Raw genomic sequence first — 26,510 nt, 5'->3', positions numbered from 1 at the left:
TATAAATTTTTAAGGTAAGACAAAGTTTACTGTCTGTCATAATTTCCACTCGTTGAATATTTATTCGAGGAAATTCGGCTGTTCACTCTTGATCGTGTTCCTGTCTGAGTAAAGCTTTGTCGATATATCAGTGTTTTAATTTTTGTTTTAAATTTTGGGTGAATGATGGCATACACAATGGGGTTAAAAACGGTGGATGTTTTAGCTACAAGTCCAGCTACAGATGACAGGTAGGGAGTTATCAAGCTCTGGTCTCCAAACAGTCCTATCATGGCAGTCACAGTGTATGGTAGCCAAGAAACAACGAAAAGACACACTAAACCAATGATAATTAATGCTGTACGAATCTCCGCTCTCACTCGGTAACGCTGCATTCTAATATTAAGTGAAGCATTTTCAGAGTTGCTTGACATAGAAAGATTTCGACGACGAACTATCATGGCTGTCACAATTTTAAAATAAGCCAGAATTATAACAATTACTGGAATGATAAATTCGCATGTTGCTATGGCCACTATGAAACTTATTGTACTCTTGTCCCTTGTGAGATAATCAAAAGTGCATGTTGTCCGAACACCCTCGAGCTGATATCGATTCCATCCTAGGACAGGACTAATAGCCCAAATAAATGCATACGTCCAGATCACTAACGTGGCTTTGTATGTTTTCCATTTCGGTGCTGGATCTGCCGAGTTGACTCTCATTACTATGGCACGGTATCGGTCTACTGCTATTACGGTCAGTGAATTAATGGTCACCAAGCCACAAAGACCTGTTAGTGTTGCATACACATCGCAAACTGCAAAATAAAATAAAAAAAACAATAATGACGAATCTTGAAAATATGCTACGAAGTACTTTTGCGGTACAAATATATTTTTGCGTATGTACGCATTTTAGTGCCCAATTTGGCCTTAATTCGACATTAGATATTATTAACGATATTTTATCAAGTACAAATAGTTATTTTCATTCGAATGTCTACTCGATATACCGGTATTCTAGTGAACTCGAAATAAAAGAGACCAGAGACGACATATATTTCATATTGGGACAATCTACTGATTATAGATGTTAATCACTAACGACTAAACAGCACATGCCCTATAAGCAAGTTAATGCTGTTAATCACTAACGACTAAACAGCACATGTCATATAAGCAAGTTAATGCTGTTAATCACTAACGACTAAACAGCACATGCCATATAAGCAAGTTAATGCTGTTAATCACTAACGACTAAACAGCATATGTCATATAAACAAGTTAATGCTTTTCCCTCCTTGACCTCCCTATTCTACTCCAGCATGCTAGAGGTTCACGGCGAGATACTTTTGATTTGGCGCCGCGTAACCTCTAGCATCCATTGTAAAAATTCTCGCCGCTGAAACCCCAAGTGGAAAAAAATTAATTTATTAAGAAATGAGGATTTGTATATTAACGAATGGTACGAAATAATAAAATACTCAATCGCATAAAACACTGTTAACCTCTCGTATTAGCAATAAATCCATTATTTTTTTAAATCGAAGGAGAAATTGAAACAAGTCGTCTGTTTAATATTCGGAAATGGAATTCATAAAATCTGACGAAACGAAACCAGTGTAATGCAACGAAAATTTCGTTTTCTGACAAGCAAACCGCAAAATTACTGTGAAGTCAAATCGAAAGTACTTCTGGTGACAAATTGGAATGATGACAATTTTCATTAATAAACAATAATGCACACTGAATAAAATGGATTTTATTATTTCTTGTGATTGTGTTTTCATACCCCATGCAAACACGTAGGTACCTGAAAATTACTTGTAAACTGTTTTTTTTCATGCATAATACGTTCCGCCCAAAATCTCAGGCGGAACGAGCTCGTTAGAAAATGGCCTTCGGATGTAAGAGTCCGAGGTATATAAGGAGCGTAGGGACGTTAACCGAGGCTCTTACTTGTAGGAGTATCCCTATTCATGTTATGCGAGTAACATTTCACTTTCACCTGCATATTGTGTTGATATCTCGCAGCTGAATTGGTGCGCAAGAGTATGCTTCGAGTATGCTTTTTTTCTCTTCATTTTCTTCTTCTCCAATTTCATTGTCTTATTATGTATAATATCATATAATTATACCTCTGACCAGAATGTATATATGCTGTAAATATTTATCATTGTCCTCATGTACCATGTATTTAAATGGTTTTGAGAGAATAAATGAACTTGAACTTGAACTTGAACTTGAGTACTACCGAGACATTCTAATGACAAATACATGTATTAGTAAGTTGGTATTACAAGGATTTCTACAACCTCTAGAAGTACTTTAAAAAATTCTGCAGTTGTTATTTACATTGACCTCGATTGTAAATAAAACCGTTTTGGATCGAATTTTTGTATTGGGTCGTATTTTGACTAAAATGTTTCAAACCAATGAATAAGCAATTGTTTTATATCTATTTTTACTTCTTTTTTTTCCTAATCCAAAAAGATTGCTCTCGAGGGTGTGACCGGTCGACAGGGGATGTTTACTCCTTCTAAGCACCTGATCCCATCGCTGGTGTTTCCAGGGGACTTTTTTTTACGTGTTCACAAATTGTGTTGTTTAAAAAAGTTTGAAAATAAACACTCTTCGTTATCTTCGCCCTTTTTATCATTATCATTAATATGATATTAAAATTTACAATATAAATTAAAATTTCGGATTTATTTTTCTTATAAAATGAATATCCAAGCGTGCAGAAAGAAGGATTTTCATTTTGAAAAGTTTATATGTATCAACTTAGAAGTCATTGTTCGCTGGCATAAATAATCATCTTTTCTTCAAAACAATGCAAAATCAACATGAATGATATTTTATGGCATATAAAACGTTGTGATATTAGACAAATATCGTGATTTATATGCAATATCTTGAAATTATGGTGTTTCTTTGAGGTTACTGGTTCTTTCTTGTTTTCGCTTCTAGTGTTCATATTTACAAATATGAATAACAATTATATTTGTAAGGCCATCTTTTAAATAATGTTTGCGTGCCATCTCTCGACTCACGGTAAAGTTATTGGGTCCGTAGGTATGTGGAAAAATCTTTTTTTCCAGAAATTTTTATTATGCAAGTATTTGTTGACGGGATAAGAGCATTAAAAAGAAAAAAAAATTATGTCCTGGAATGTTAAAAAAAGTTTTAAGTCGGGCCAATTTTAGTCAGTCGGTCTGGAGAGGAAAACCAAACAATGTTTTAAAGATGGCCTATCATGATTTCGATTATAAAAAAGTTTACGAATAAATTTGGACCACATGTTTTCGAATATTAAAAAACACAAGTTTAAACCTTGAAAAACCCACAAGTTTAAACCTTAAAAAAATATTTGTATAATAATGCAACGATCTCCATGCCTTGGTTTTATCAAAGTAAGCTTAATTTGTCAATTTATCCTTTTATGTGCTATCCAAAGTTTTCCTTTATCTTAACAATAATTGCTAATCTAATAGTTCTTGCCATTTGGAGGGGGGTATCAAAGCTTCATGGAATTATCTTCAGAAAATTGTTTTTCATGACAAGCTTGACATTTATCAGGCCCGTGTTTCTTGAAGAGAACTTGTAGATGGGGAAATTAACAATGACGCAAGATGATTTTACTTCCGCATCCGGTTCTGGTGATTAAATTAAAAAGACAGTTTCCTACGAGAAAAACAGTGATACCCATTAAAATTCCTATGAAAAACTCCCTAAAGAGCAGTTCATTTATGCGCTGAAAAAGTGAATAATTTCTATCTCAAATTGCAGCGACTTGTAATTGCGTCTCAAGGGAGTCTGCATACTTGAGTTTAACAATTAATATTCTCTGAAATTCTAGCGAGATATGACGAATCAAAAATATACAATGTATTATATAAATCAGCGCTCCTTTCGTTGGCTGTCAAAAACTTGAAATTCTCAGCAAAAATAATTTCAGATCCTTATTTGTTAACCTGAAAAATTAATTAATCGGTAGAATATCAAACTCAAGCGAAAGATAAGCAAATTTTATACTTTATCCGAAATTGGAATTTTGTATGTATGTGTGAGAGAGAGAGAGAGAGAGAGAGAGAGAGAGAGAGAGAGAGAGAGAGAGAGAGAGAGAGAAACGAAAAATGTTTATCTGTAAACAAGACATTAACTGTCATATATTTTAATTTAAAGTCTTCGTTAACTAAAACAGGGACTTTGAGGAGAGAGAAACAAATTTCAATGTATAATTTCATCTTTTCTTAGTAAAGTAAATAAAGGAAATACTCGATCTGAAGCACAGGTAAATGGTCTTTTAGATATATTCGGTTCTTCAATGGAAGAACTCGCATTTCATCTGATGAAAGACGTCCAATTTCATTGAAATTAATTATATAATTACTTACCGGTTTTTCCAAATGGCCAATCTTGGATGAAGCTGGCAGTGATGAGAAGCGGGAAGTCAATCAAGGACATCATCAAGTTAGCAATCGACAGATTGATTATAAACACATTAGAAGAGGTACGAAGGCTGCGAAAACTGCAAAAAAACATCAATTATTTATAGGTATAACTTGCAATTCCACTTTAATTAAGATACATGTATATTGTAGGTGTCTATTTCATTGTGAGTAGTAATTTATTTTTTTTTCAGCGAAATCCATTTCGTAAAAACATGGAACAATTGATTGAAACAGTCAAAACACAATTTAGATTGTTCCTTCAAGTGCTGACGTGAATAAATGTGTAAAACATGTGACAATGATCGAGATTAATGTTATCATAAAAGTACACACAACTCACTTAAGAAACAGAGGCATTTTCAGAGCAAAAATAATTAAAAATTGCATAAAACATTTAAAAATGAACTATCAGTCAATGATAATAATTGTTATACGATGCTTTAATTTTATAGTTTTATAATGACCAATATTATTTTTTTAAAATCAGCTGATTTGCAGCGAAGAATATTAAATTTAGACCAAATATCTTAGCAATAGGGTAAGCAAATAATCAAATAAGTCACAAACCGTATGTTCATGTCAGTTGTTATAATGGAAAATTGGTACTGTATTATAAATACGAAAATTGACAATTGAAAAGCTTAAATGTTCTCTTTTAATGTACAATTTACTTCCTAGCTATTCCTTATCATTTATGCGTACTCCTCCATGGAATCTGATCCAATCTCTAGTGTTTTGGCCGTCCTTGTTTGCTCAGCCCCTATTTTGTAATGTTCAATAGACTTTAAAGCTCGAATACTGTTCGTTAACTCCACAAATTTCATGCTGTATAAAATATTTAAATATCAAACAAATGGGACAAAACCTCTTTTATTTTGAGTTCAATGGTATACATGTATATCGAGTCGACATATGAGTGAAAGAAATGAAGGATATGGGGATAACGAAAGTATTCAATATCAAAGTCCATAAAACAATACAAAATAGGAGCAGAACAAACTAGGACCTCTAAAGCATCAGAGGTGGGATCAGATGCCATGGAGGAGTGAGGATCCCCTGTTGACCGGTCACACCCGCCATGTGCTCCTTGTCATGATCGGGAAATAACGGGAAAATCCGTTGTCAATTCAGTGTATAATGGACTAACAATTAGTATGAAAAGCGTCAGTCAGCGGTTGAGTCCATAATAAATTGTATTTGCTGACAAGGTCATTTTATCGACCATAGAACATACGAAATGATGACTTTAAACGAGACTGCTGATATTCTTGTTTCATGGTAATGAAGGTATACTGCTGCATATGTAAGGGAAGTTGGCGATAGAAAAGTTAAAGTCATCACGTTTATCATAGAGCTTTGGTGTTAGATTACCATTAATGTCTTTCGAGTAATATATCCAAGTATAGACATATGTGTCTTCTCATTTCTTTTCATTCTGAGTATAATCTCTTTATCAAAACATGATCCTAAGTTTTCTTTTTAAAAAATGATATTGATATGAATGTACCGGTATGTATTTTAAAATTATTAATATCTAGGACCTGATTAATTAATAATTATGTTATAAATCAAGTATTTATGATATGTATTTTGATATTGAACTTATACACCACAGGTTATAAGTACAGGCAATAAGCCTAAAAATAAGCCTAAAACAGACTATACACAGGTGACCACTCAGGTGTGAATATCCCAATTTTGGCTAGATGGGAATAAGAAATTCAGAATTTTGGCTAAGTGGGAATAAACCGTCAGACTTTGTGGTATCTTTTATCTCAAGCTTACCAGGATACTAAGTATATCGTGTATAGGAATGGGAATGACCATTGTTAATTGACAATACGCCGTCGATATATCTAAATGTCGAGTTGTGAAACTATTTTCTAATTAATGAACTTTTGTACATATAACAGAAGGTCATAGCAAGTGGTTTCTTCACCTCGTTTTTCTACATATTTCTACAACATTGTCAACGTTTTTACGATTGTATAAGAAGTTTTTTAATATAATTTTTGATAGTGGTTTCGTTCCAGATGAATGGTTAATTGGTATTGTTAGACCGATATATAAGAATAAGGGCGACCTAACCCAGCCTGAAAATTATCGTCCTATATCTCTGCTAAGCTGCCTAGGCAAACTTTTTACCCGCATATTGGTGAATAGACTAGAAATGTATGCAAATGAGGTTAACCTTCTAAATAATAATCAAGCGGGTTTTAGGAAAAATTACTCAACATTAGACAATATTTTAACTTTGCAATTTCTATCTGATATCCTTATGAAAAGAAAAAAGAAATTTTTTGTGCATTTATTGATTTTAAACAGGCATTTGACACTGTATGGAGAAACGGTTTGTGGAATAAGCTATTCAAAAATGGTATTAACGGAAAATGTTTCAATTATATAAGGAATATGTACATGGGAATTAAGTCTTTAGTGAAACAAAATGGAATGTCCTCGGGATTTTTTGAATGTAATGTCGGGGTAAGACAAGGCGAAAATCTGTCACCTTTTTTATTTTCCTTGTACATAAACGATCTTGAAGAATTTTTGGTAGAAAAAGACATAGTCGGATTACAAACTATTAGTAAAGAAATCGAAGATGAATTATTACTACATTTAAAACTTTTGATTTTATTTTATGCTGTTGGCACGGTTATATTGGCAGAATCTGCTGATGATTTACAAAAGGCATTGAATGAATTCCATACTTATTGTACTCAATGGAAACTTAATGTGAATGTTGATAAGTCAAAAGTCTTGGTTTTCTCCAAAGGGGCAATGTTAAAGAGGGAATTTTATTACAATACCCAAAATATTGAAAATGTAAAAGAATTTAAATATCTAGGAATTGTATTATCAAGAACAGGTTCATACTGTAAAGCGAAGAAACACCTTTGTGAGCAAGCACAGAAAGCAATGTACGGGGTGATAAGAAAAATTAGACAATTTAATTTACCGATTGAATGTCAGCTTGACTTGTTAGCTCACCTGAGCCGAAGGCTCAAGTGAGCTTTTCTGATCAAAATTTGTCCGTCGTCTGTCGTCGTTGTTGTTGTTGTCATTGTCGTTGTCGTCGTCGTTAACTTTTCACATTTTCATCTTCTCCTCAAGAACCACTGGGCCAATTTCAACCAAACTTGCTACAAAGTATCCTTGGGTTAAGGGGATTCAGATTTGTTCAAATGAAGGGCCACACCCTTTTCCAAGGGGAGATAACTATGACTTATTGAAAAATTAATGACATTTTTAAAAAATCTTCTTCTCAAGAACCACTGGGCCAGGAAAGATGAAACTCATGTGGAATCGTCCTCAGGTAGTGTAGATTCAAGTTTGTTCAAATCATGACCCCGGGGGGTAGGGTGGGGCCAAAATGGCCGATCAAAGTTATACATAGGACTATATAGGAAAATACATTAAAAATCTTCTTCTTAAGAACCACTGGGCCAGGAAAGATGAAACTCATGTGGAATCATCCTCAGGTAGTGTAGATTCAAGTTTGTTCAAATCATGACCCCCAGGGGTAGGGTGGGGCCAAAATGGCAGATCAAAGTTTTACATAGGAATATATTGGACAAATCCTCCTCTCAAGAACCATTGAGACATGAAAAATGAAACTATTGTGGAATCATCCTCAGGTAGTGTAGATTCAAGTTTGTTCAAATCATGACCCCCAGGGGTAGGGTGAGGCCAAAATGGCTGATCAAAATTTTACATAGGAATATATAGGAAAAATCTTTAAAAATCTTCTTTTTAAGAACCACTGGGCCAGGAAAGATGAAACTCATGTGGAATCATCCTCAGGTAGTGTAGATTCAAGTTTGTTCAAATCATGACCCCCGGGGTTGGGTGGGGCCAAAATGGCCGATCAAAGTTTTACATAGGAATATATAGGAAAAATCTTCTCATTGAGACATGAAAGATGAAACTCCTGTGGTATCATCCTCATGAAGTGTAGATTCAAGTTTGTTCAAATCATGACCCACAGGGGTAGGGTGGGGCCTAATGGCCGATCAAAGTTTTACATAGGAATATACAGGGAAACCTTTTAAAATCTTCTTTTCAAGTACTTCAAAGCCATGCTTAGTGATATATATAGGGAATCATCCTCAGATAGTGTATATTCTAGTTTGTTCAAATCATGATCCTTGGGGGGTTAAAATTCAAGCCCCCCCCCCCCCCCTCAGTAAACTTTCAGTTCTGATCTCATATGTGCTTTTTCTTAGCCAATTGCTCAGGTGAGCGATGTGGCCCCTGGGCCTCTTGTTTGATAAAGTAGTCACACCCATTTTACTCTACGGATGTGAGATATGGGGCTATGAAAATATGGATATTATTGAACGTGTCCATTTAAGGTTCTTAAAAACTATATTTAATTTGAAAAGTTCTACACCAAATTACATGATTTACGGAGAAACTGGAAGATTCCCTTTGTACATCAATGTTTTTACGAGAATGACTACATACTGATCAAAGATGTTTACATGTATAGAAGATAAAATTGTCAATATTGTGTACAAGTATATGTATAACCAATTAAGTAATGATGGTTTTAAATGTCAATGGATTGAATGTATTCAAAAGATTCTAAATAATTGTGGACTTTCATTTATATGGAATGGGCAAGGTGTGGTCAATGCTAAATGGCTAGGTGCTATTGTAAATCAGAATTTAAAAGACCAGTTCATTCAGAAATGGTCACATGACAGAAATAGTTCTTCCAAAGGCCAGATTTACAGAATTTTTAAAACCAATTTCGGATTTGAAAGCTATATTAAAAATTTTCACCCAAAACAAAGAAAGTTATTGATGAAAATGCGTACCTCAAATCATCATCTACCTGTAGAAACAGGGAGGTGGTGTGGCACCCCATTAAATGAAAGAGTATGTTTACTTTGTAACAATGGAAAGATAGGTGATGAATACCACTACATTTTAGAGTGTACAGCTTTTTCAGAGATAAGAAAAAAAATTTTACACAAAAGTTAATGCTCCAGACCAAATGTTGTCAAGTTTTATGAACTCATGCCCAACTCAAATATACAATCTTTACAAAAACTATGTACATTTATTTAAAAAAATATTTGAGACTGTCTGTCCTTCTTAGCTGTCCTCCTGGTGCTTTCTTTTTGCATATACTTTATTATTACATGTACTATATGTACATCCTCTCTACATGCAGTTGTAAAACATTTATTTATGTATACATATATATATATATATATATATATATATATATATATATATATATATATATATATATATATATATATATATATGTGTGTGTGTGTGTGTGTGTGTATATTTATACTAAATGTACCTCTGACGACTTTGTAGACATTGTATATACTTTATGTTCCTCATGTACCATGTTGTATGGTTTGAGCGAATAAACTGATTCTGATTCTGATTCTGTTTAGAAGACTTAGTGTTTTTTAAATAAATTCTGCTTTACAGAAATATAAAAGAAATGGTTGGCTAATAAAGGAACACACTAAGTCCCATCGAAATTTAAAAAAAATTGTTAGGTGACCTGGTCTCTAAAGACTGTACAGATTTTATTTATCAGAAACTCCAGCATCCTTTTAATATCAACCTTAGAGTTCTTGTTTGATTTTAAAGAAGAGATATTATTGGTGACCAATCATAAGATATGAAAAGACCCAAGTTGACAAGAATAAAAAAAATGTTTTAATGACTGAAATATGATTTTGAAGAATCTCATCCCTAGGAAGTGAACTTTGAATTCAATTTGGATTTCTGGATGTATAATTAAAATTAACTAAAATGAACCTTACAAACGAAGACAATATTGCTACAAACCTCATCTACTTGAACTTTTACATATTATTCAGTTTTTCGTGGGAAAAGGGAAGGACAGGCGGTTTGAAATTGTCTTATAACTTTCTAACATGATTTTTAAATATCTTCCCTTTCATATTTCAGCCGACGTCTAAACACAAAAAACTTAAAAACCTTAAACAAAAATCGTTGTAGAAAGGAGGTTCAGTTGCCATATGAAAGATCGGGGTTCCTTGTACTCAGGGCGTTTTTGAATAATTGTTTGAGGTCATCATTCTCAACTTCATTAACATCAGTAATGAGGTGTCCATCGGGACTAAAGTTTAAGAAGTGAAAAAGTAAAAAACACTTAATACGGTTTTTTGTTTGAAATGTTCTATATATAGCTATAGACACTGTAAGGTTTCTTTATTAAATGTAGGGTGCAGACTGCAAAAGAAGTTAATAATGGTAAGTTGAATTAATTCCAGGTTAAAGGGAATTTTGCACAAAATTTACATTTTATAAAAAGTAATTATGAAAGAAATTAAGGACTTAAACATCAGAGGTTGAATCAGGTGTCAAGGAGGGGTGAACATCCCCTGCTAACCAGTGACACCCGCCGTGTGCTCCTTGTCATGAACAGGAAATATTTTTTAAAAGAGCCGTCAACAAATCAGTGTGTAAATAATGGCCTAAGAAATAGCATGAAAATCGCCAGTCAGCTTTTGACCTGATGATAGACTGTACCAGTTGACAAGGTCATAGCTACTACCATACTGGTCTATACAGAAATTTGAATTTTTCAAGTACAAATTTTAAATGAAAAATTCAATTTTTTGTAAAGGAGATTACTCTCAAAGTCACGGCTTATTATCGAACAAGAAAGTAATGAAACTTTTAATTGAAATCAGCTACATGTATGCAAATGAAAGCAAAATAGTTAATACATGTATTAAACAAGTAAGTATTAACTTTTGGGCAAGCTTTTTCGAGTTAACATGCAAAATTTGATAATTAACATGCATTCTCTGTAAGCACCAAAAAATTTACTATAGGGCTTGGAAACGACATATCTCCGATTTTGATGAAATTTGCACCACAGGTGCACCTTGGTACAAAACCAGCAAATATGGTGTTAGAAGTTTCCCACGTGCACCCGGTTGCCATGGAGACGGATCCATTGAATTTGGCCATTTTCGGCCATTTTTGACCAAACAAAAACATGAAAATTGAGGAAATATGAATGCATTTTTATCTTTATGTAGTGAACTCAAATATAAATCTTTGTATCACAAGAAAACATCAACTGTTAAAGAATACAGGGCATATAACCAGTTATTCCAGAATTGACCCACTCTTACAAAACGGTTCTGCAAAATAGCATAGTTTCTCAAAATGGAAAATTTGGCATTTTTTGAGAAATTTAAGGTTAAATAAAAAAAATTGTCTACGGAAATTTTTCAAATCATATGCGTGTCGTCAAACGTCAGTATTAGTAGTGTCCCCTCATGAAAAAATTGGAGTGGGATCTCAATGCTATTTTTAGTAACATGTATCTAAAAATAGACATATTTCAGAAAAATCCAAAAAATGAAATTTGGGCAGAGTTTAAGATGCCATTGCTAGGTAATTATGAAATATACTGTAAAAGTCAATGTGCTAATGTCAGAGACTGGACACCAATAACTACCATGCATATTATTTTCAGGGATTTTCGTTTTCTATTTATAGCTTCAAATGCCTAAATATAGACATGTCTCATAAAATGATGAAAAATGTCAATTTTCCATCATTTTGAAGCTCCACTGAATCATAAATGATAAAAATATGGATCTCTCCAATATTTCATCAATAAGAACAAGGAATAGTATAATATCTCACAAATTATTGAGGACAGGCTCTCATCTCTATAAATAGTACAAATGTCTAAAAATAGACACATATGAAATTAACTGTTTAATGTTGATTTTTCACCAATTCTCAAATTAGAGATGGGAAATTTACCGACTTAATGTCATTAAATGTAACTGATATTATGTGACTGAACAAAAGAACATTCAATGGAATGCAGCATGATAAGTAGAGGTTTCCATTTCTATTTATAGTAACACATGTTTAAAAATAGACGTAATGCGAAATATCGGGAAAATGTCGTTTTTTGTACTTTTTTCTAAAATTTTGGATGAATAATTGCTGACTATCTGTTTTTAACTGCCATTGGCATATGGTGACCAACAAGTAAAAGAAAGTCTTATATCAAATACAAAATGAGAAGCAGTGGTTTCCATTTCTATTTATAGTAACATGAGTTTAAAAATAGACATACTGTAAATTATCGGGAAAATGTAGTTTTTCTCTACTTTTTTTCTCACATTTTGGATGAGCAATTGCAGACAATATGTTTTTTACTGCTATTGGCATTCAGTGACCAACAAGTAAAAGAAAGCATATATGAAATACAGAATGAGAAGCATAAGTTTCCATTTCTATTTATAGTAACACATGTTTGAAAATAGACATACTGCAAATTCTTGAGAAAATATAGACTTTTGCATTTTTCTTAACATCAGGAATGGATAATGTGCAGACAAACGGTTGATATTTGTTATTGACAGAAGGTGACTAACGAGCATGAGAAAGCTTTAGCAAAGATGTATAAGAATAATTTGTAAAGGTATTTTTCCATTTCTACCTATACTAACGTATAGTTATAAATAGACATTCAGCAATTAATCAAGGAAGTATAGAATCATTCTATTTTCTCAAATTAGGGATAGGAAATTGCAGTCAAACTTTCATTAGCTGTAGCTGACATAATGTAACCGACACGTACAAGAGAGCAGTTACCGAAATGCATAATAAGGTGGGTTTCCATTTCTATTTATAGTAACACATGTTTTAAAATAAAGGCTCAAGTGAGCTTTTATGATCATTTGTGCCTTGTCAGTCGTTGTCGTTCTCATTGTAAACTTTTTATATTTTCATTTTCTTATCAAGAACCACTGGGTTAATTTCAATTTAACTTGCCATAAAGTATCCTTGAAAGAAGGAATAATACCTGTTCTCTGTTCGATTTTTCACTAAGCTAATAATTTATATTTCTGACCAATATTAGTTTGTTTAAACGCCTATTAATAGCAAAGCCATTTACGTAAGTAAAGTTACTCCCCATCCTCTCATAAAGACAAGTTAATTTTTAGTAGTAGTAGTATTTTAAAACGTAACAAGGAATCTTTTTCAAACACTGATACCAATGTATGACAGCTTATTGCCATGAAAATCAAGTCTTTAAAAAGGAGATAAAACTCTAGGGTCATAACAAATTTCGTGTCGGAAGCAAATTAAAAGTGAAGAGGGGGGTCCAAACATGAAATCCTATTTCATGGGAGGGGGATCGAACTTCTTTCAGTACAATTTTTTTCTTTCAAATACTACCACTTACCCTTATTCGACTACACTGCAACATGCCTGCTTAAAAGGGGGGGGGGGCTAAATCTACTCCCAAATGTTTATTACCTATTTGTTGTCTATTTTTAACCCCCCCCCCCCGGTTCCAACAACTACATGTATGTTTATACGTAAAATAATTTTATAAAAACCAAAACAACAAATATTTTTAAATGCTTTAGTTAAAGTCTAGAGAAATATGCATGTATAGAGAGAGAGAGAGAAATTGAAAGTAAGCCAACTCAAAACATTTGGGCAAATTTCGGATTACTTTTGAACAAATTCTGGTAAGGCATGCATGGATCAAAGGGGATCTGCATCCCTGGAATATTCAACTTTATTATTAACCCCCCCCCCAAACGAAGTTTGGGGGTATATAGGAATCAGCTTGTCCGTCTGTCCATCTGTCTGTGCAAAAGTGTCCGGTCCATATCTTCCTTAATGAGGAACATTAGAATCTACTACTCCACACAAAGATTGCCCATGACCTTAGGATGTGTCATGACCTTGACCCAAGGTCATTTGGGGAAGTTCAAGGTCACGGAAAAAAAATTTAATTCGTGTCCGGTCCACATCTTTCTTATGGATAAACTTGGCATGTTCTTATTTCACACAGAGATTTCTCATGACCTAAGATTGTGTCATAACCTTGACCCAAGGTCATTTAGGGAAGTTCAAGGTCACTGAAAAAAGTTTCATGATTCGTGTCCAGTCCATATCTTTCTAATGGATAAACTTGGTAGGTTCTCATTTCACACAAAGACTGCCCATGCAATAAGAGTGTGTCATGACCTTGGGCCAAGGACATTTGTGGAAGTTCAAGGTCACTGGAAGAAATATTTCATAATTTGTGTCCGGTCCATATCTTTTTTATGGATTAACTTGATAGGTTCTTATTTCACACAAATATTGCCCATGACCTAAGAGTTTGTCATGACCTTGATCCAAGGTCCTTTAGGGAAGTTCAAGGTCACTAAAAAAATTTCATAATTCGTGTCCAGTCCAGATCTTTCTTATGGATAAACTTGGTATGTTCTCATTTCACACAAAGACTGCCCATGACTTAAGGGTGAGTCATGACCTTGAATTAAGGTCATTTTGGGAAGTTCAAGGTCATTGAAGAAAAATTTCATAATTCGTGTCCGCTCCATATCTTTCTTATGGATGAACTTGGTAGGTTCTTATTTCACACAAAGATTGCTCATGACCTAAGAGTGTGTCATGACCTTGACGCAAATTCATTTGGGGAAGTTCAAAGCCACTTGCAGAAAATTTTTTATTATTTGTGTCTGGTCCATATCTTTTTTATGGCTAAAGCTTAATCTACTACTTCACACAAACCTTGCTTATTATCTGATTTTCTGTCATGACTTTGATCCAAGGTCATTAATGCTGACAGAAAAAGTTCATAATTCGTGTCTGGTCCGTATATTTAGTCTGGTTTTATTTAATAAGGATGAGCCTTCGTTTCATTTATGAAAATATTATGAGAAATTACATTTGCCATAAAAATGTTTCAGCATTTCACTTTTCTCTTAGATCCATTAAATATTCATGATTTAACACCTCTGAAAAACCCAGCGGGGGTATTTAGTCCCGTTTGGACAGTTCTAGTTTAAACTGACATAGTGATTTGAGCCACCGCCTCCTAGGGAAATTTTCTGGATGCACCTAACAAAAAAAATTCAATCGGGCTCGGGCTGTCGAACTGAATATAAACGATAATGCTTAATTCATTAAGAAAATCGCTGTCATTTGAGTGTTTTAATGCAGGGAGAACATACTTTTGTGATACATGTATTGGAAAGAGGTGGAGGTGTTGGCGCGCCGAATACAATTAACAATGTTAGTTACAGCTAATGAAAGTTTGACCGAAAATTTCATATCCCTAATTTGAGAAAAACGAACGATTCTTTATTTTCCTGATTATTTATAAATATGTGTTATTATAGGCAGAAATGTAAAAATACCCTTAAACATTATTCTTATACACTTTAGCTAAAGCTTTTTCATACTCGTTAGTCATATTCTGTCAATAACAAATAAAAGCCATTTGTCTGCACTTTGACCATCCCTGATGTTAGGAAAAAAGTGCGAAAGTCTACATTTTCTCGAGAATTTGCAGTATGTCTATTTTCACACATGTGTTACTATAAATAGAAACAGAAACCTCTGCTTCTCATTCTGTATTTCATATATGCTTTCTTGTACTTGTTGGTCACTGAATGCCAATAGCAGTAAAAAACATATTGTCTGCAATTGCTCATCCAAAATGTGAGAAAAAAAGTAGAGAAAAACTACATTTTCCCGATAATTTACAGTATGTCTATTTTTAACTCATGTTACTATAAATAGAAATGGAAACCACTGCTTCTCATTTTGTATTTGATATAAGACTTTCTTTTACTTGTTGGTCACCATATGCCAATGGCAGTTAAAAACAGATAGTCAGCAATTATTCATCCAAAATTTTAGAAAAAAGTACAAAAAACGACATTTTCCCGATATTTCGCATTACGTCTATTTTTAAACATGTGTTACTATAAATAGAAATGGAAACCTCTACTTATCATGCTGCATTCCATTGAATGTTCTTTTGTTCAGTCACATAATATCAGTTACATTTAATGACATTAAGTCGGTAAATTTCCCATCTCTAGTTTGAGAATTGGTGGAAAATCAACATTAAACAGTTAATTTCATATGTGTCTATTTTTAGACATTTGTACTATTTATAGAGATGAGAGCCTGTCCTCAATAATTTGTGAGATATTATACTATTCCTTGTTCTTATTGATGAAATATTGGAGAGATCCATATTTTTATCATTTATGATTCAGTGGAGCTTCAAAATGATGGAAAATTGACATTTTTCATCATTTTATGAGACATGTCTATATTTAGGCATTTGAAGCTATAAATAGAAAACGAAAATCCCTGAAAATAATATTTATGATAGTTATTGGTGTCCAGTCTCTGACATTAGCATATTGACTTTTACAGTATATTTCATAATTACCTAGTAATGGCATCTTAAACTCTGCCCAAATTTCATTTTTTGGATTTTTCTGAAATATGTCTATTTTTAGATACATGTTACTAAAAATAGCATTGAGATCCCACTCCAATTTTTTCATGAGGGGACACTACTAATACTGACGTTTGACGACACGCATATGATTTGAAAAATTTCCTTAGACAATTTTTTTTATTTAACCTTAAATTTCTCAAAAAATGCCAAAGTTTCCATTTTTCACATTTTGAGAAACTATGCTATTTTGCAGAACCGTTTTGTAAGAGTGGGGTCAATTCTGGAATAACTGGTTATATGCCCTGTATTCTTTAACAGTTGATGTTTTCTTATGATACAAAGATTTATATTTGAGTTCACTACATAAAGATAAAAATGCATTCATATTTCCTCAATTTTCATGTATTTGTTTGGTCAAAAATGGCCGAAAATGGCCAAATTCAATGGATCCGTCTCCATGGCAACCGAGTGCATGTGGAAAACTTCTAACACCATATTTGCTGGTTTTGTACCAAGGTGCACCTGTGGTGCAAATTTCATCAAAATCGGAGATATGTCGTTTCCAAGATTTTTTGGTGCTTACAGAGAATGCATGTTAATAACTAGAGAAAAGTGTTCTCAACATTTTCCAGAAGAAAAGTATTGCTTCTTATAATTTTATAGTATAATTTCTTATAAGACCTTTGCCTTGCCCTATAAGTACAAAGTTCACAAACTGGTTTTTATATTACCGAAGCCACATATATATATTTTCTACGCATTGTTCTAGATGTTCTCTTCATAAGCTTGAAATGCATTCATATTGCTTTTACACATTGCAGTCACGTTATTTAGAAATCTGGGAAAGGAACGTCAACTAATATTTTCTGTATAAAGTACAAGAGAAATAATGATTGATTATTAAACTGCACTTTCTGTCTTCGATGGGAATTTTAATAAGCGACTGGGCAATGTCAATATGAGATCTTATTGTAAAGTTCAGAGGGTAAATTAGTGAATCATCCAAATTAAAGGTGTCGTATAAGGTGATATGTATATATAAAACAACTAATAACACTAATGCTATAATAAATCCATTCAAGAATATCTGGGGTAAAGTTGTGAGAATAAGATAATTACAGACATATATCAAAAATTCTATATAAGTTTCCCGACCCTAATAAAGAATGATCTTAAAGATATAATGGTCCGTCCGCGAGTTATATCTATACCTTAAATGTGGGGGTGTCGTTCATTAAACTTTATGTTTGACACCATTAGTGGAAATATAAAAGTACACAAATGCATTAAAGAGTCATTCCTTGTTCTTGCAGTGATGCGTTTACAAATTTATTTGTAGCTGTGATGTGACTGCTATTTCACGTGACATGTTGCTTTAAATTGCGTATGACGGATGCTCCTTGTTTCCAAAACTGCCGTGTTAATTGACGTCCTGTCCCTTGTGCCAAATGTCATCAAATAAAAAAAGGCAAGACTTTTAAAGGTACAGCTGAAGTGGGTTCAGTCTAAATGGACAGAAAACGTCTGCTGATTATTATCATATTATTACTATTTTTTCGAAATCTCTCGAACATTTCTTCAACAACAGGTTGATTGTCACGCATTTTCCTGTGAAATAAGAAAATAACAAACTGTTTTCAAGCTCATAAGTCCACTGATATAATACAAATGCAAGTGAGTAGAGCAAGCACGGACCTCAAACAATGGAGGTTGAATCAGGCGCCATAGAAGAGTAAGCATCTCATGTCCACCGGTCTCACCCATAGTGTACTCCTTGTCATGATCGAATAAGCAGATATCTCCGTACAAATGCAGTGTAATAGGACTAATTATTGCCTGACGCTTTTTATGTAAAGATCAGTCAACACTCAACTTACAATAGATTGTATTTGCTAACAAGCTCATTTTATGAACAACTTTGAACGAGGATGTTAACATCACTATATCATCACACATTAAGATAGCGACTGAAGTTTAAGAAGTTTAAGTTCGGTTTATACGGTCTCATCAGAAGGACCGGACTCTAGCAGTGAGCTGAAAATAAAAACATTCATTTGTGTCAGGCGTCCGTCTACCTGTAATTTTTCAGGCACTCGACACTACCCCTACAAGTAAGAGCCTCGGTTAACGTTCCTACGTTCCTTATATGTATACCTCAATTTCAACACGGCTGAAAAATTGCCAACTCGGCGTTAAACAAAATACAATCAATCAATGGTATGTTTGGGCTAAATACTCTGTATTTTAAGACATATTTTTCATGTTTTAGTATTAGTACTAGTATTTAAGATCGAGAATTGTCCTAATTTACGAAATTGTCCTACGCTTGAAGAGTTATTCCCCTTTGAATTTACTAAAGAAAAATCAATTCTAAAAAATCTATCTCGTAAAAATAGTTTTCCTTTTTTTTCCTTAATGATCAAATATATCTTTCCATCATAGCATTTACTGATATTTCCTAGTATTTTTGTTTTTATTTTTAAAAAACACTTCTTTCCATGGACTTTAAATCTATTTTCAATGATTTATAATCATTTAAGTAATAAAATTTTTGAAAAATTCTATAGGAAAGTTCTTTCTGGTCTTAAATGCTTTGAAATAATATAAGCCTGAGAATATTATGCACATGTTTCCAATTGATATTTAAGGTTAGAAAATTTCTTTCTTTCTTATATGGGTTGGATACGTTTTTTTAAAATTAATTTTCTCCAGTTTCAGCTAAGCTTATCAAAAATCCAGTTGGATTCAATCTTGTTCATATGAAGAATCATACTCTCTTGTAAGGGTAAATAATAAAACAAGCGGAAATTAAGGTGTCGTGGTGATAACTATAGCAAAACGGATTTTCTTTGTGTTAAAAGTACCGATTTCTGTCGAGTTTCAAATTTTTATTTAATACAAAATCCCAATGGGGTATTTTAATACAAATGAATACATATATAAGCAAGAACGCATGAATGAGTAGCTCTCATGATATAAATATATACGAATATTTCAAACATCAAAGTATGAAAACCTCCAATAGGATTAGACGCATTAGCAATTGAACCAGTTATTTCCCTATGTCGGCAAAATACTAAATATTTCCCATTATGTTTTTCCAAGTTATCAATTTTTTTTAATGTTTGATAACTTTATATCCTACCTTCAAATAAATGGCAAAACGTGGAGCTTGGCACTTTTATTCAGTTTGTGAGTAAAAAGGCATGAGTTTACACATCGATAAATTCTGGAAAAAAGAACGTTTAATTCTATATTAACCTACTTCAATAGACAGAATGAAATCAGTCTCTGGTGTTATCCTACACTAGACCACTGATCGGAAGTTCTTGTATCCCGTCTAAAGTCTTGTAAATGTCGTTTTCGAGAAATAAATGAGTGGTTTGTAATAAAGAGGCTTCATCAAGAACGTCTGAGCAGTAAGATACATGTATATTATATATTTGAATAGAAAAAAAGTCTTTAGAAGTGAGCTATGTTTTATATTGAAATTTCTGATTTATGAATAATTGATATGCAAAGTTAAAAAAAAAATCCTACGGAAAAACCTGGGTTAAAATGTAGTGCAAATGTGTCACTTCTTTAAATAATCTTCTCTTAATGGTCTTGAGGCAAAAGAGACTGGGAAAAAAACTCATATTAAATTTTCTTGGCATACATGTAGTATCAATCAATGCATGTACAAATCACGATGGGCGTAGAACAGAGCTACAGCGTAAGATCAAACTTTTATACAGAAATATATGGTTAGGATATTTTTAAAAATATTTAAAGAACAGGAGAAAATAGTTAGTCATATTTTGAAATATGCAAACATCTTCAGCGTATATTCAAACTGATTATTAAAATGCAAGTACCCAATATGGAAGTTTTATTCAAATGTTTCTTACTGTAATTTTATGTGGCAAACCATGGCTTTGCTTTTATTGAAATGATTTTTTAAAAAGATTTTTTTTTCTTTAAACTGCAATATTCCAATTTGTTGCAACAGTTCTAATTTGCCCCCGTCCTAATTCAAGCGATCGTTGATTCGAAAATTAAGTGCATTGAATTAATCTAGTGTCCTTTCTGAGACACTGTAAAATCATATATTTTCGTGGGGTCGAATTTTCTTGATTTGAATATAATGTCTTTGTGGGGACTTGATTTCATGCATGAAGAACTGTCGAGTAGTTAGTTATGTATGTAACATTTTACATTTCGTGTTGGACATGAATTCTTGAGTCTCTACATTTATCGAAAACAACTAAATTTGAAATTGAATTTGTGACACAGTGTTTTATTTTTTGAAATCAAATCTTCAACATGACGAAAGTCGCCATGTTGCAGATTTTAATTAAAGAAATAAAATATATCAGTATCTGAAACATAATCCTCCATCGTGTTAATATTCTTCTTCACCCTATAACTATAGTCATGCTGAACACGTTATTGCATGTGACGTAAATATTGTTAATAATGAGGACCTGAAAGTATTGTAAAAGGTTCAAAATATAGGGAACCCCGATCATTCAACTAGCCTCGGAATTTTATAAATATTATGCATTCTGTTGAAGATTACGCCATGCAATGGGCTAGATATGAAAAAGAAGACGTTGACACTTTGTCAGAATGGTTTAAATGTATGTATCAGATCCATGTTAAAATCGCATATTAAAAGATTGACGGGCAATATGAAAACCATTTATCCATCCGTATTCAATAATCCAGAAGTGATAAAAAAAAATATAGATAGATTACATGATCAGTGCGTACTGGTCCATGCTGACAAAGCAGGTAACACCATTTTCTTCGTTTGTAAGGTTCACTATATAAATTGTATTTTAGAAGAACTTGGATTAAGTTCTACAAGTGGTAATCTAACTTATACTCATAGTTCCCTTTCTAAGGAGGAAATTCTTCAAAATCATATGTCACTTTTGAATATTTTAATATCCCAAAGATCCAAAATGAATTTGAACTACCATATATTTATACACATGTATTGGATTCCGAAAGTTCATAAGAATTCTTACAAAGATACATAGCGGGTTCCAGTATATGTTCAACCAAGTCTATTTCTTTACTCCTCACTAAGATATTAATAGTTGTGAAGGAGAAACTTTAAGAGTACTGTGCAATAGTATATTCAAGAAGTGGTGAAAATCAGATGTGGATGCTTAAAAATTCCAAGGAACGTTTGGACAATTCGAAATCACAAGACTTAACCAAAATCAACAGCTGAAAAACTTACGACTTTTTAACGTTATACACAACCATTCCCAACGATAACCGAAAGTCCAGGTATTTTGATATCATTGATAGCTGCTTTTTCAAGAAAAAATGGAACTCGTAAATCTTTACTTACCTTGCCATTGATCATTTGCAAAATTATTTTGTTGAAAAACATTCTGATTGTACACACCAGTACTCTGAAGTTGACATAAAAAAAGATGCTTGAGTTTCTGATTGACAATATTGTTTTTGGAGACCAAGTCTTCCTACAATCTATTGGAATTCCCATAAGTACCAACTGTGCCCCGTTATTAGCAGATCTATTTTTGTATTCATATGAAGCTGAATTGTAGCAAAGTCTTATGTGTGAAAAGAAAAAGAAAAAAAAAAGAATTGTTGTTGCCTTCAACTCGACATTTAGGTAAATTGACAACGTATTGTCAATCAACTATGGCAATTTCCATTCTTATGTCGATACTTTATATCCTGGGGAGCTTGAGAAAAATGATACCACAAAGTCTGACACATCTTTTTCATATTGGATGTTTTATTTGAAAAAGACGTTATTGGTAATCTAACTACCAAGTTCTATGATAAACGTGATCACTTTAACTTTTCTACCGTCAACTTCCTTTACTTACGAAGCAATTTAATACCTTCATCACCTGCATATGGAGTTTATATATCTCAGTTGATTCGATACGCAAGAGCATGCTCTGCTTACGAAAATTTCTAAAACAAGGTAAATTATTGACAAATAAATTGATGAAACAAGAATATCAGCATTCTCGTTTAAAATCATCATTTCGTAAGTTCCTTGGTTGATACAATGACCTTGTCAGCAAATGCTCGTACAATTTATCATTGAGTCAAATGCTGACTGACGTTTTTCATGTTAATTGATAGTCCATTATTATACATTGAATTGACGACGGATTTTCCCGTTTTTTCCCAAATATGACAAGGAGCATACAGCGGGTGTGACCGGTCGGCAGATGATGCTCACTCATCCATGGCACCTGATCCCACCTCTGATGTTTTGGTGGTCCGTGTTTTCTCTGCTTCTATTTTACATTGTTTTATGCATTTTTGATTTAAAATACTATTCGTCATCTCCATATGTTTCATCAGAAAAGGACACTAGACTACGTCAAAGGTTTTTAACTTTTAAAAGTTTCTTGTGGTCCAGTGGTTCTTAAGAAGAATTTTTCTACATGATCCAACCATATTTTTGTCTCCTCTCGATAATATCAATTTAAAAAGAGGACGACTTGTGCGAAGATTGATTGAAATTAAGCCAGTGGTTCTGGAGAAGTCTTAAATGTGTCAAGTTTACAGAAGGACAAACACCAAGCAACGGGTACAGGTAATTAGAAAAACTCATTTCAGCTTATTGACTAGGTAAGATAACAAATTCATATTTTGAAAGAAAAACTTTTGATTCTTGACTTCAAAGCCAGAAAGTCAAACTTTATATTATCAATGACCCCATATAATATTGTTTCAAATGATTCAGCAATTTCGTTGCAAATTGGCAATGCACGACCTTGTTAGAGCTAGTAAGGTAAAAAAAAAATGAATTACGGTTTTTGTGTTCCTGAAAAAAGATGTACTGAAAGAATTCAATAATAAGTGCAGGCTAACGAATTCACCAATGTTTTGAAATGTGAATAAAAGGAAAAATACTGACAGCCAATCCCTCCTCTTGATATTTTTGTTTCTAATAAAGAAAGCATAATATTCATAATTCATGTAAAAAAAAATCAATGTTCATCTATAGGGCATAATACACTGAATGTTTAATTTTTCTGTCAAGAGTGCTTAAACTATATAGAGAACCAAGCTCAGATAATCAATTTGAATGTATACATTGTTTTATGTATGTAAATCGTTAATAAGCATTCGTTTAGAACTTTTTAACTTACAACACCTTGTATTTCTCTCATGTTTCGTTAATATAAATATGTATAAATATATTTTTTTATTCAGGAGATGGTCAAGAAAAACAGCGCTTTACCTATAGTACAATAATATATCAAATCTAATGGTATGATATCAGAATGGTAAAACGAATTGCACTGATAATCTTAAGAATTTATAGCGCATTATTCGATTCGCATGCCTGTCATGAAGAATAAATTGCAATTCCGACGTACATTGCATCCCTATTTCAAACTCCTTTGCAATGATTTTTTTGTCATTTCATTTACGATAATGCAACAATAACTAATCAGTGATAAAATAGTCCGACTTCAATTGCAGCAATATCATTCCAATATAGATGCAACCTGCATGTGGAATACAAGTTTATAGCATAGAGCTATACGAGCATTTTGATGTTATACAGACAGTACATTATAAATAAATTAATAGATAAATTAGTGGAAGATTTTTTCCAGGATATGAAAATTAGATGACCTTAATTAATAATAATTCTGAGTCTGGGTCTCAGTTTACGTTGCGCGAGAAAACTTGATTATCAAAGCAGAATTTGTATTTAGGACTATTTACATTACAAGAACTAGTCAAAAATTCTCCTGTTAACAATTTTGCTCTTATTATATTATGCAAAATATAAACAATGTACTGTCCATGCATACCTGACGAAGCTCCAAACGACGAGTCCGTTTCCTGCGACAGCTCCAATAGTTACAAACACCATCATAATTCCAGTTGTAATATGATACGTAGAAGAAACCTTTTCAAAATTGTGCCAGTAGGGGTGTAAAAACGACAAATTTTCGGTCATTCTGATACTGTTCTTTTCCTCCAGAATAAAACTGCCAAATTCTTCGACAACATCTTTGAAATATTTGTTGCTTTGCGTGACCGTCTTTTTATTTCATTACTTACGTGTCCAGTCTCATGTCTCTTCCTCCGTGTTGATTGCTCAAAGAAATGATGAAGGATATTAATTTGCTTCAAATTTGATACGGAATTAAGATTGCTTCCACTCTCTGTTTTTCGACTCTGGTGTATCTTTGAAAGTGAAAATTGGACCGGTCGCTGAATGAGAAGATCAATATAAGAATTACTTAACTGTTTACAATGAAGCATTATATAGCACATAATGTTCCATGAATAATTCACATTTCTACGAGTTACCTTTTAATACAACATGTTTGCTTTTTTTAAACATACATCCTTTTTTATATAACTTATAAGGATAGAGAATATAATATTTTGCAAACTAAAGTATAAAGGATATTCAATAGCCCTTTGATCTTTAATATTTGCTGTTGCCACCTTTCAATATTTTTTCAACAGCATACATCTACGTGGGTGGAGGCAATTATACATTGACTTTGACTTTTTCTTCAGTAACACAACCTAGGTCATCTCTTCTTACTATCGTAATCTTAGTCAGCAGTATATTTTCTATGAACGATTAGACAATTACAAGATTACTGCACTGTTCAATATTCTAACTAGAAATATGTTACATATTGTGATATAAAATTTTGGTAAGGTCAAATAATGAGGATAAACATTTTGATTCTAGGAGATTCGATTTCGTTGGTAAAGCATTGATTTCAAATTGATGGGGCAAAAATTTAACACTTCGTTTGGTATATGAACGCATGGGACTTTTAATACCATCAAAGCAACGAAAGTGGAAATTCTCACATAAAAATAGCGATTATAATACTATTATTGTCAAGACATGCGTGATCAAATAGAGAGTTATTGGAATTTCTTGAAACAAAATAAGAGTTCAAAAATAATATTTCATATTTTTTAAAAGCTTATTTTCTTAGAGTTCCCCGTCTGAAGCTTATAAATTTAATTAATTTGCTAGAATAATTAAATTAAATATAAGAATTATATATAATCATTAAGGAGTAGAACAAAAATAAAACAAATGAGCAGGGAGCTAGTCATTTTCCTTTTCCATTTCTTATTTTTGGAACATTGCATATTAAAAACTATGACTGAGTATACAGACAGTATACCAGTCTTAGGAATAAAGGGAGTGAATAGAGAATCGATGACTCGATGGCTTATGTGCATTAAATGATGCACCTAGTGGTTACCGAATCAAAGACACGGAGACAGTTCTGTAATTATATTGATTACCCAATGAAAGCGCACAGGAAGGTTCAGTAATTATATTGCCACCAGTTCCGTAATCTCTCTCTTCCGTTCAGGATGTTCCTGCTCAAAATGAGGTTTCAAAAGTAGTATGCAAATATGATGGAACTTCAGTGTTAAATGCAGATATGTTGTAAATGTTTGGCGATTTTGTTAAAAATGTACAAGGAAATAGAGTAATTAAAGACATTTAAGGAAAGGAACTTCTAGTAACTGTACCTGTTTACTGACCTCGAGATCATGATAAATGACACAACTTAATTATGTCAGAGATACTAAACTTAACTGTTTCAACTTGTGCGCAGCAGCAAATGAATTCGAAGTCTGTAAAATGATACTAGAGGTATGGCCCTGCATAGAAAAATTCACAATTTCCAGTTTCGTGTACTTTATAAGATATGACCTTAACATATCTCTAGGTCATGGTCATGCGCATTGATGTACTAAAATTTAAAGGTTCAAAAATTAAAGGATACACATCAATTTTACTGTCCATTGACTTTTGAC

The 26,510-nt window shown here is 32.9% G+C and overlaps 1 protein-coding gene across 1 annotated transcript; it reads right to left on the bottom strand.

Moving 5' to 3' along the window:
- Nucleotides 1–24,913, bottom strand: LOC134273716 (rhodopsin-like). The gene is made up of 3 exons (XM_062755921.1): nucleotides 24,512–24,913; nucleotides 4,379–4,512; nucleotides 1–799 (listed from the first exon to the last, which is right to left on the bottom strand). The coding sequence occupies exons 1-3, from the start codon at nucleotides 24,658–24,660 to the stop codon at nucleotides 27–29; spliced, it is 1,056 nt and encodes a 351-aa protein (XP_062611905.1). The 5' UTR covers nucleotides 24,661–24,913; the 3' UTR covers nucleotides 1–26.
- Between the last annotated feature and the right edge of the window lie 1,597 nt (nucleotides 24,914–26,510).

Source organism: Saccostrea cucullata, unplaced genomic scaffold (assembly GCF_032062105.1).
Source record: "Saccostrea cucullata isolate Sc308-1 unplaced genomic scaffold, CSIRO_AGI_Scuc_v1 ctg31, whole genome shotgun sequence".
Taxonomy (NCBI): domain Eukaryota; kingdom Metazoa; phylum Mollusca; class Bivalvia; order Ostreida; family Ostreidae; genus Saccostrea; species Saccostrea cuccullata.
The sequence above is the reverse complement of the archived record's forward strand: the minus strand, read 5'-3'. Positions and strand labels throughout refer to the sequence as shown.

Excerpts from the sequence above, each read along its gene's own strand:
- LOC134273716 (XM_062755921.1), bottom strand. The coding sequence starts at position 24,660 with ATGACCGAAAATTTGTCGTTTTTACACCCCTACTGGCACAATTTTGAA. Across the intron at positions 4,513-24,511 it reads GTCGTTTGGAGCTTCGTCAG|TTTTCGCAGCCTTCGTACCT; the intron begins GTATGCATGGAC and ends GTTTTTTTGCAG. Across the intron at positions 800-4,378 it reads TTGGCCATTTGGAAAAACCG|TTTGCGATGTGTATGCAACA; the intron begins GTAAGTAATTAT and ends TTTATTTTGCAG.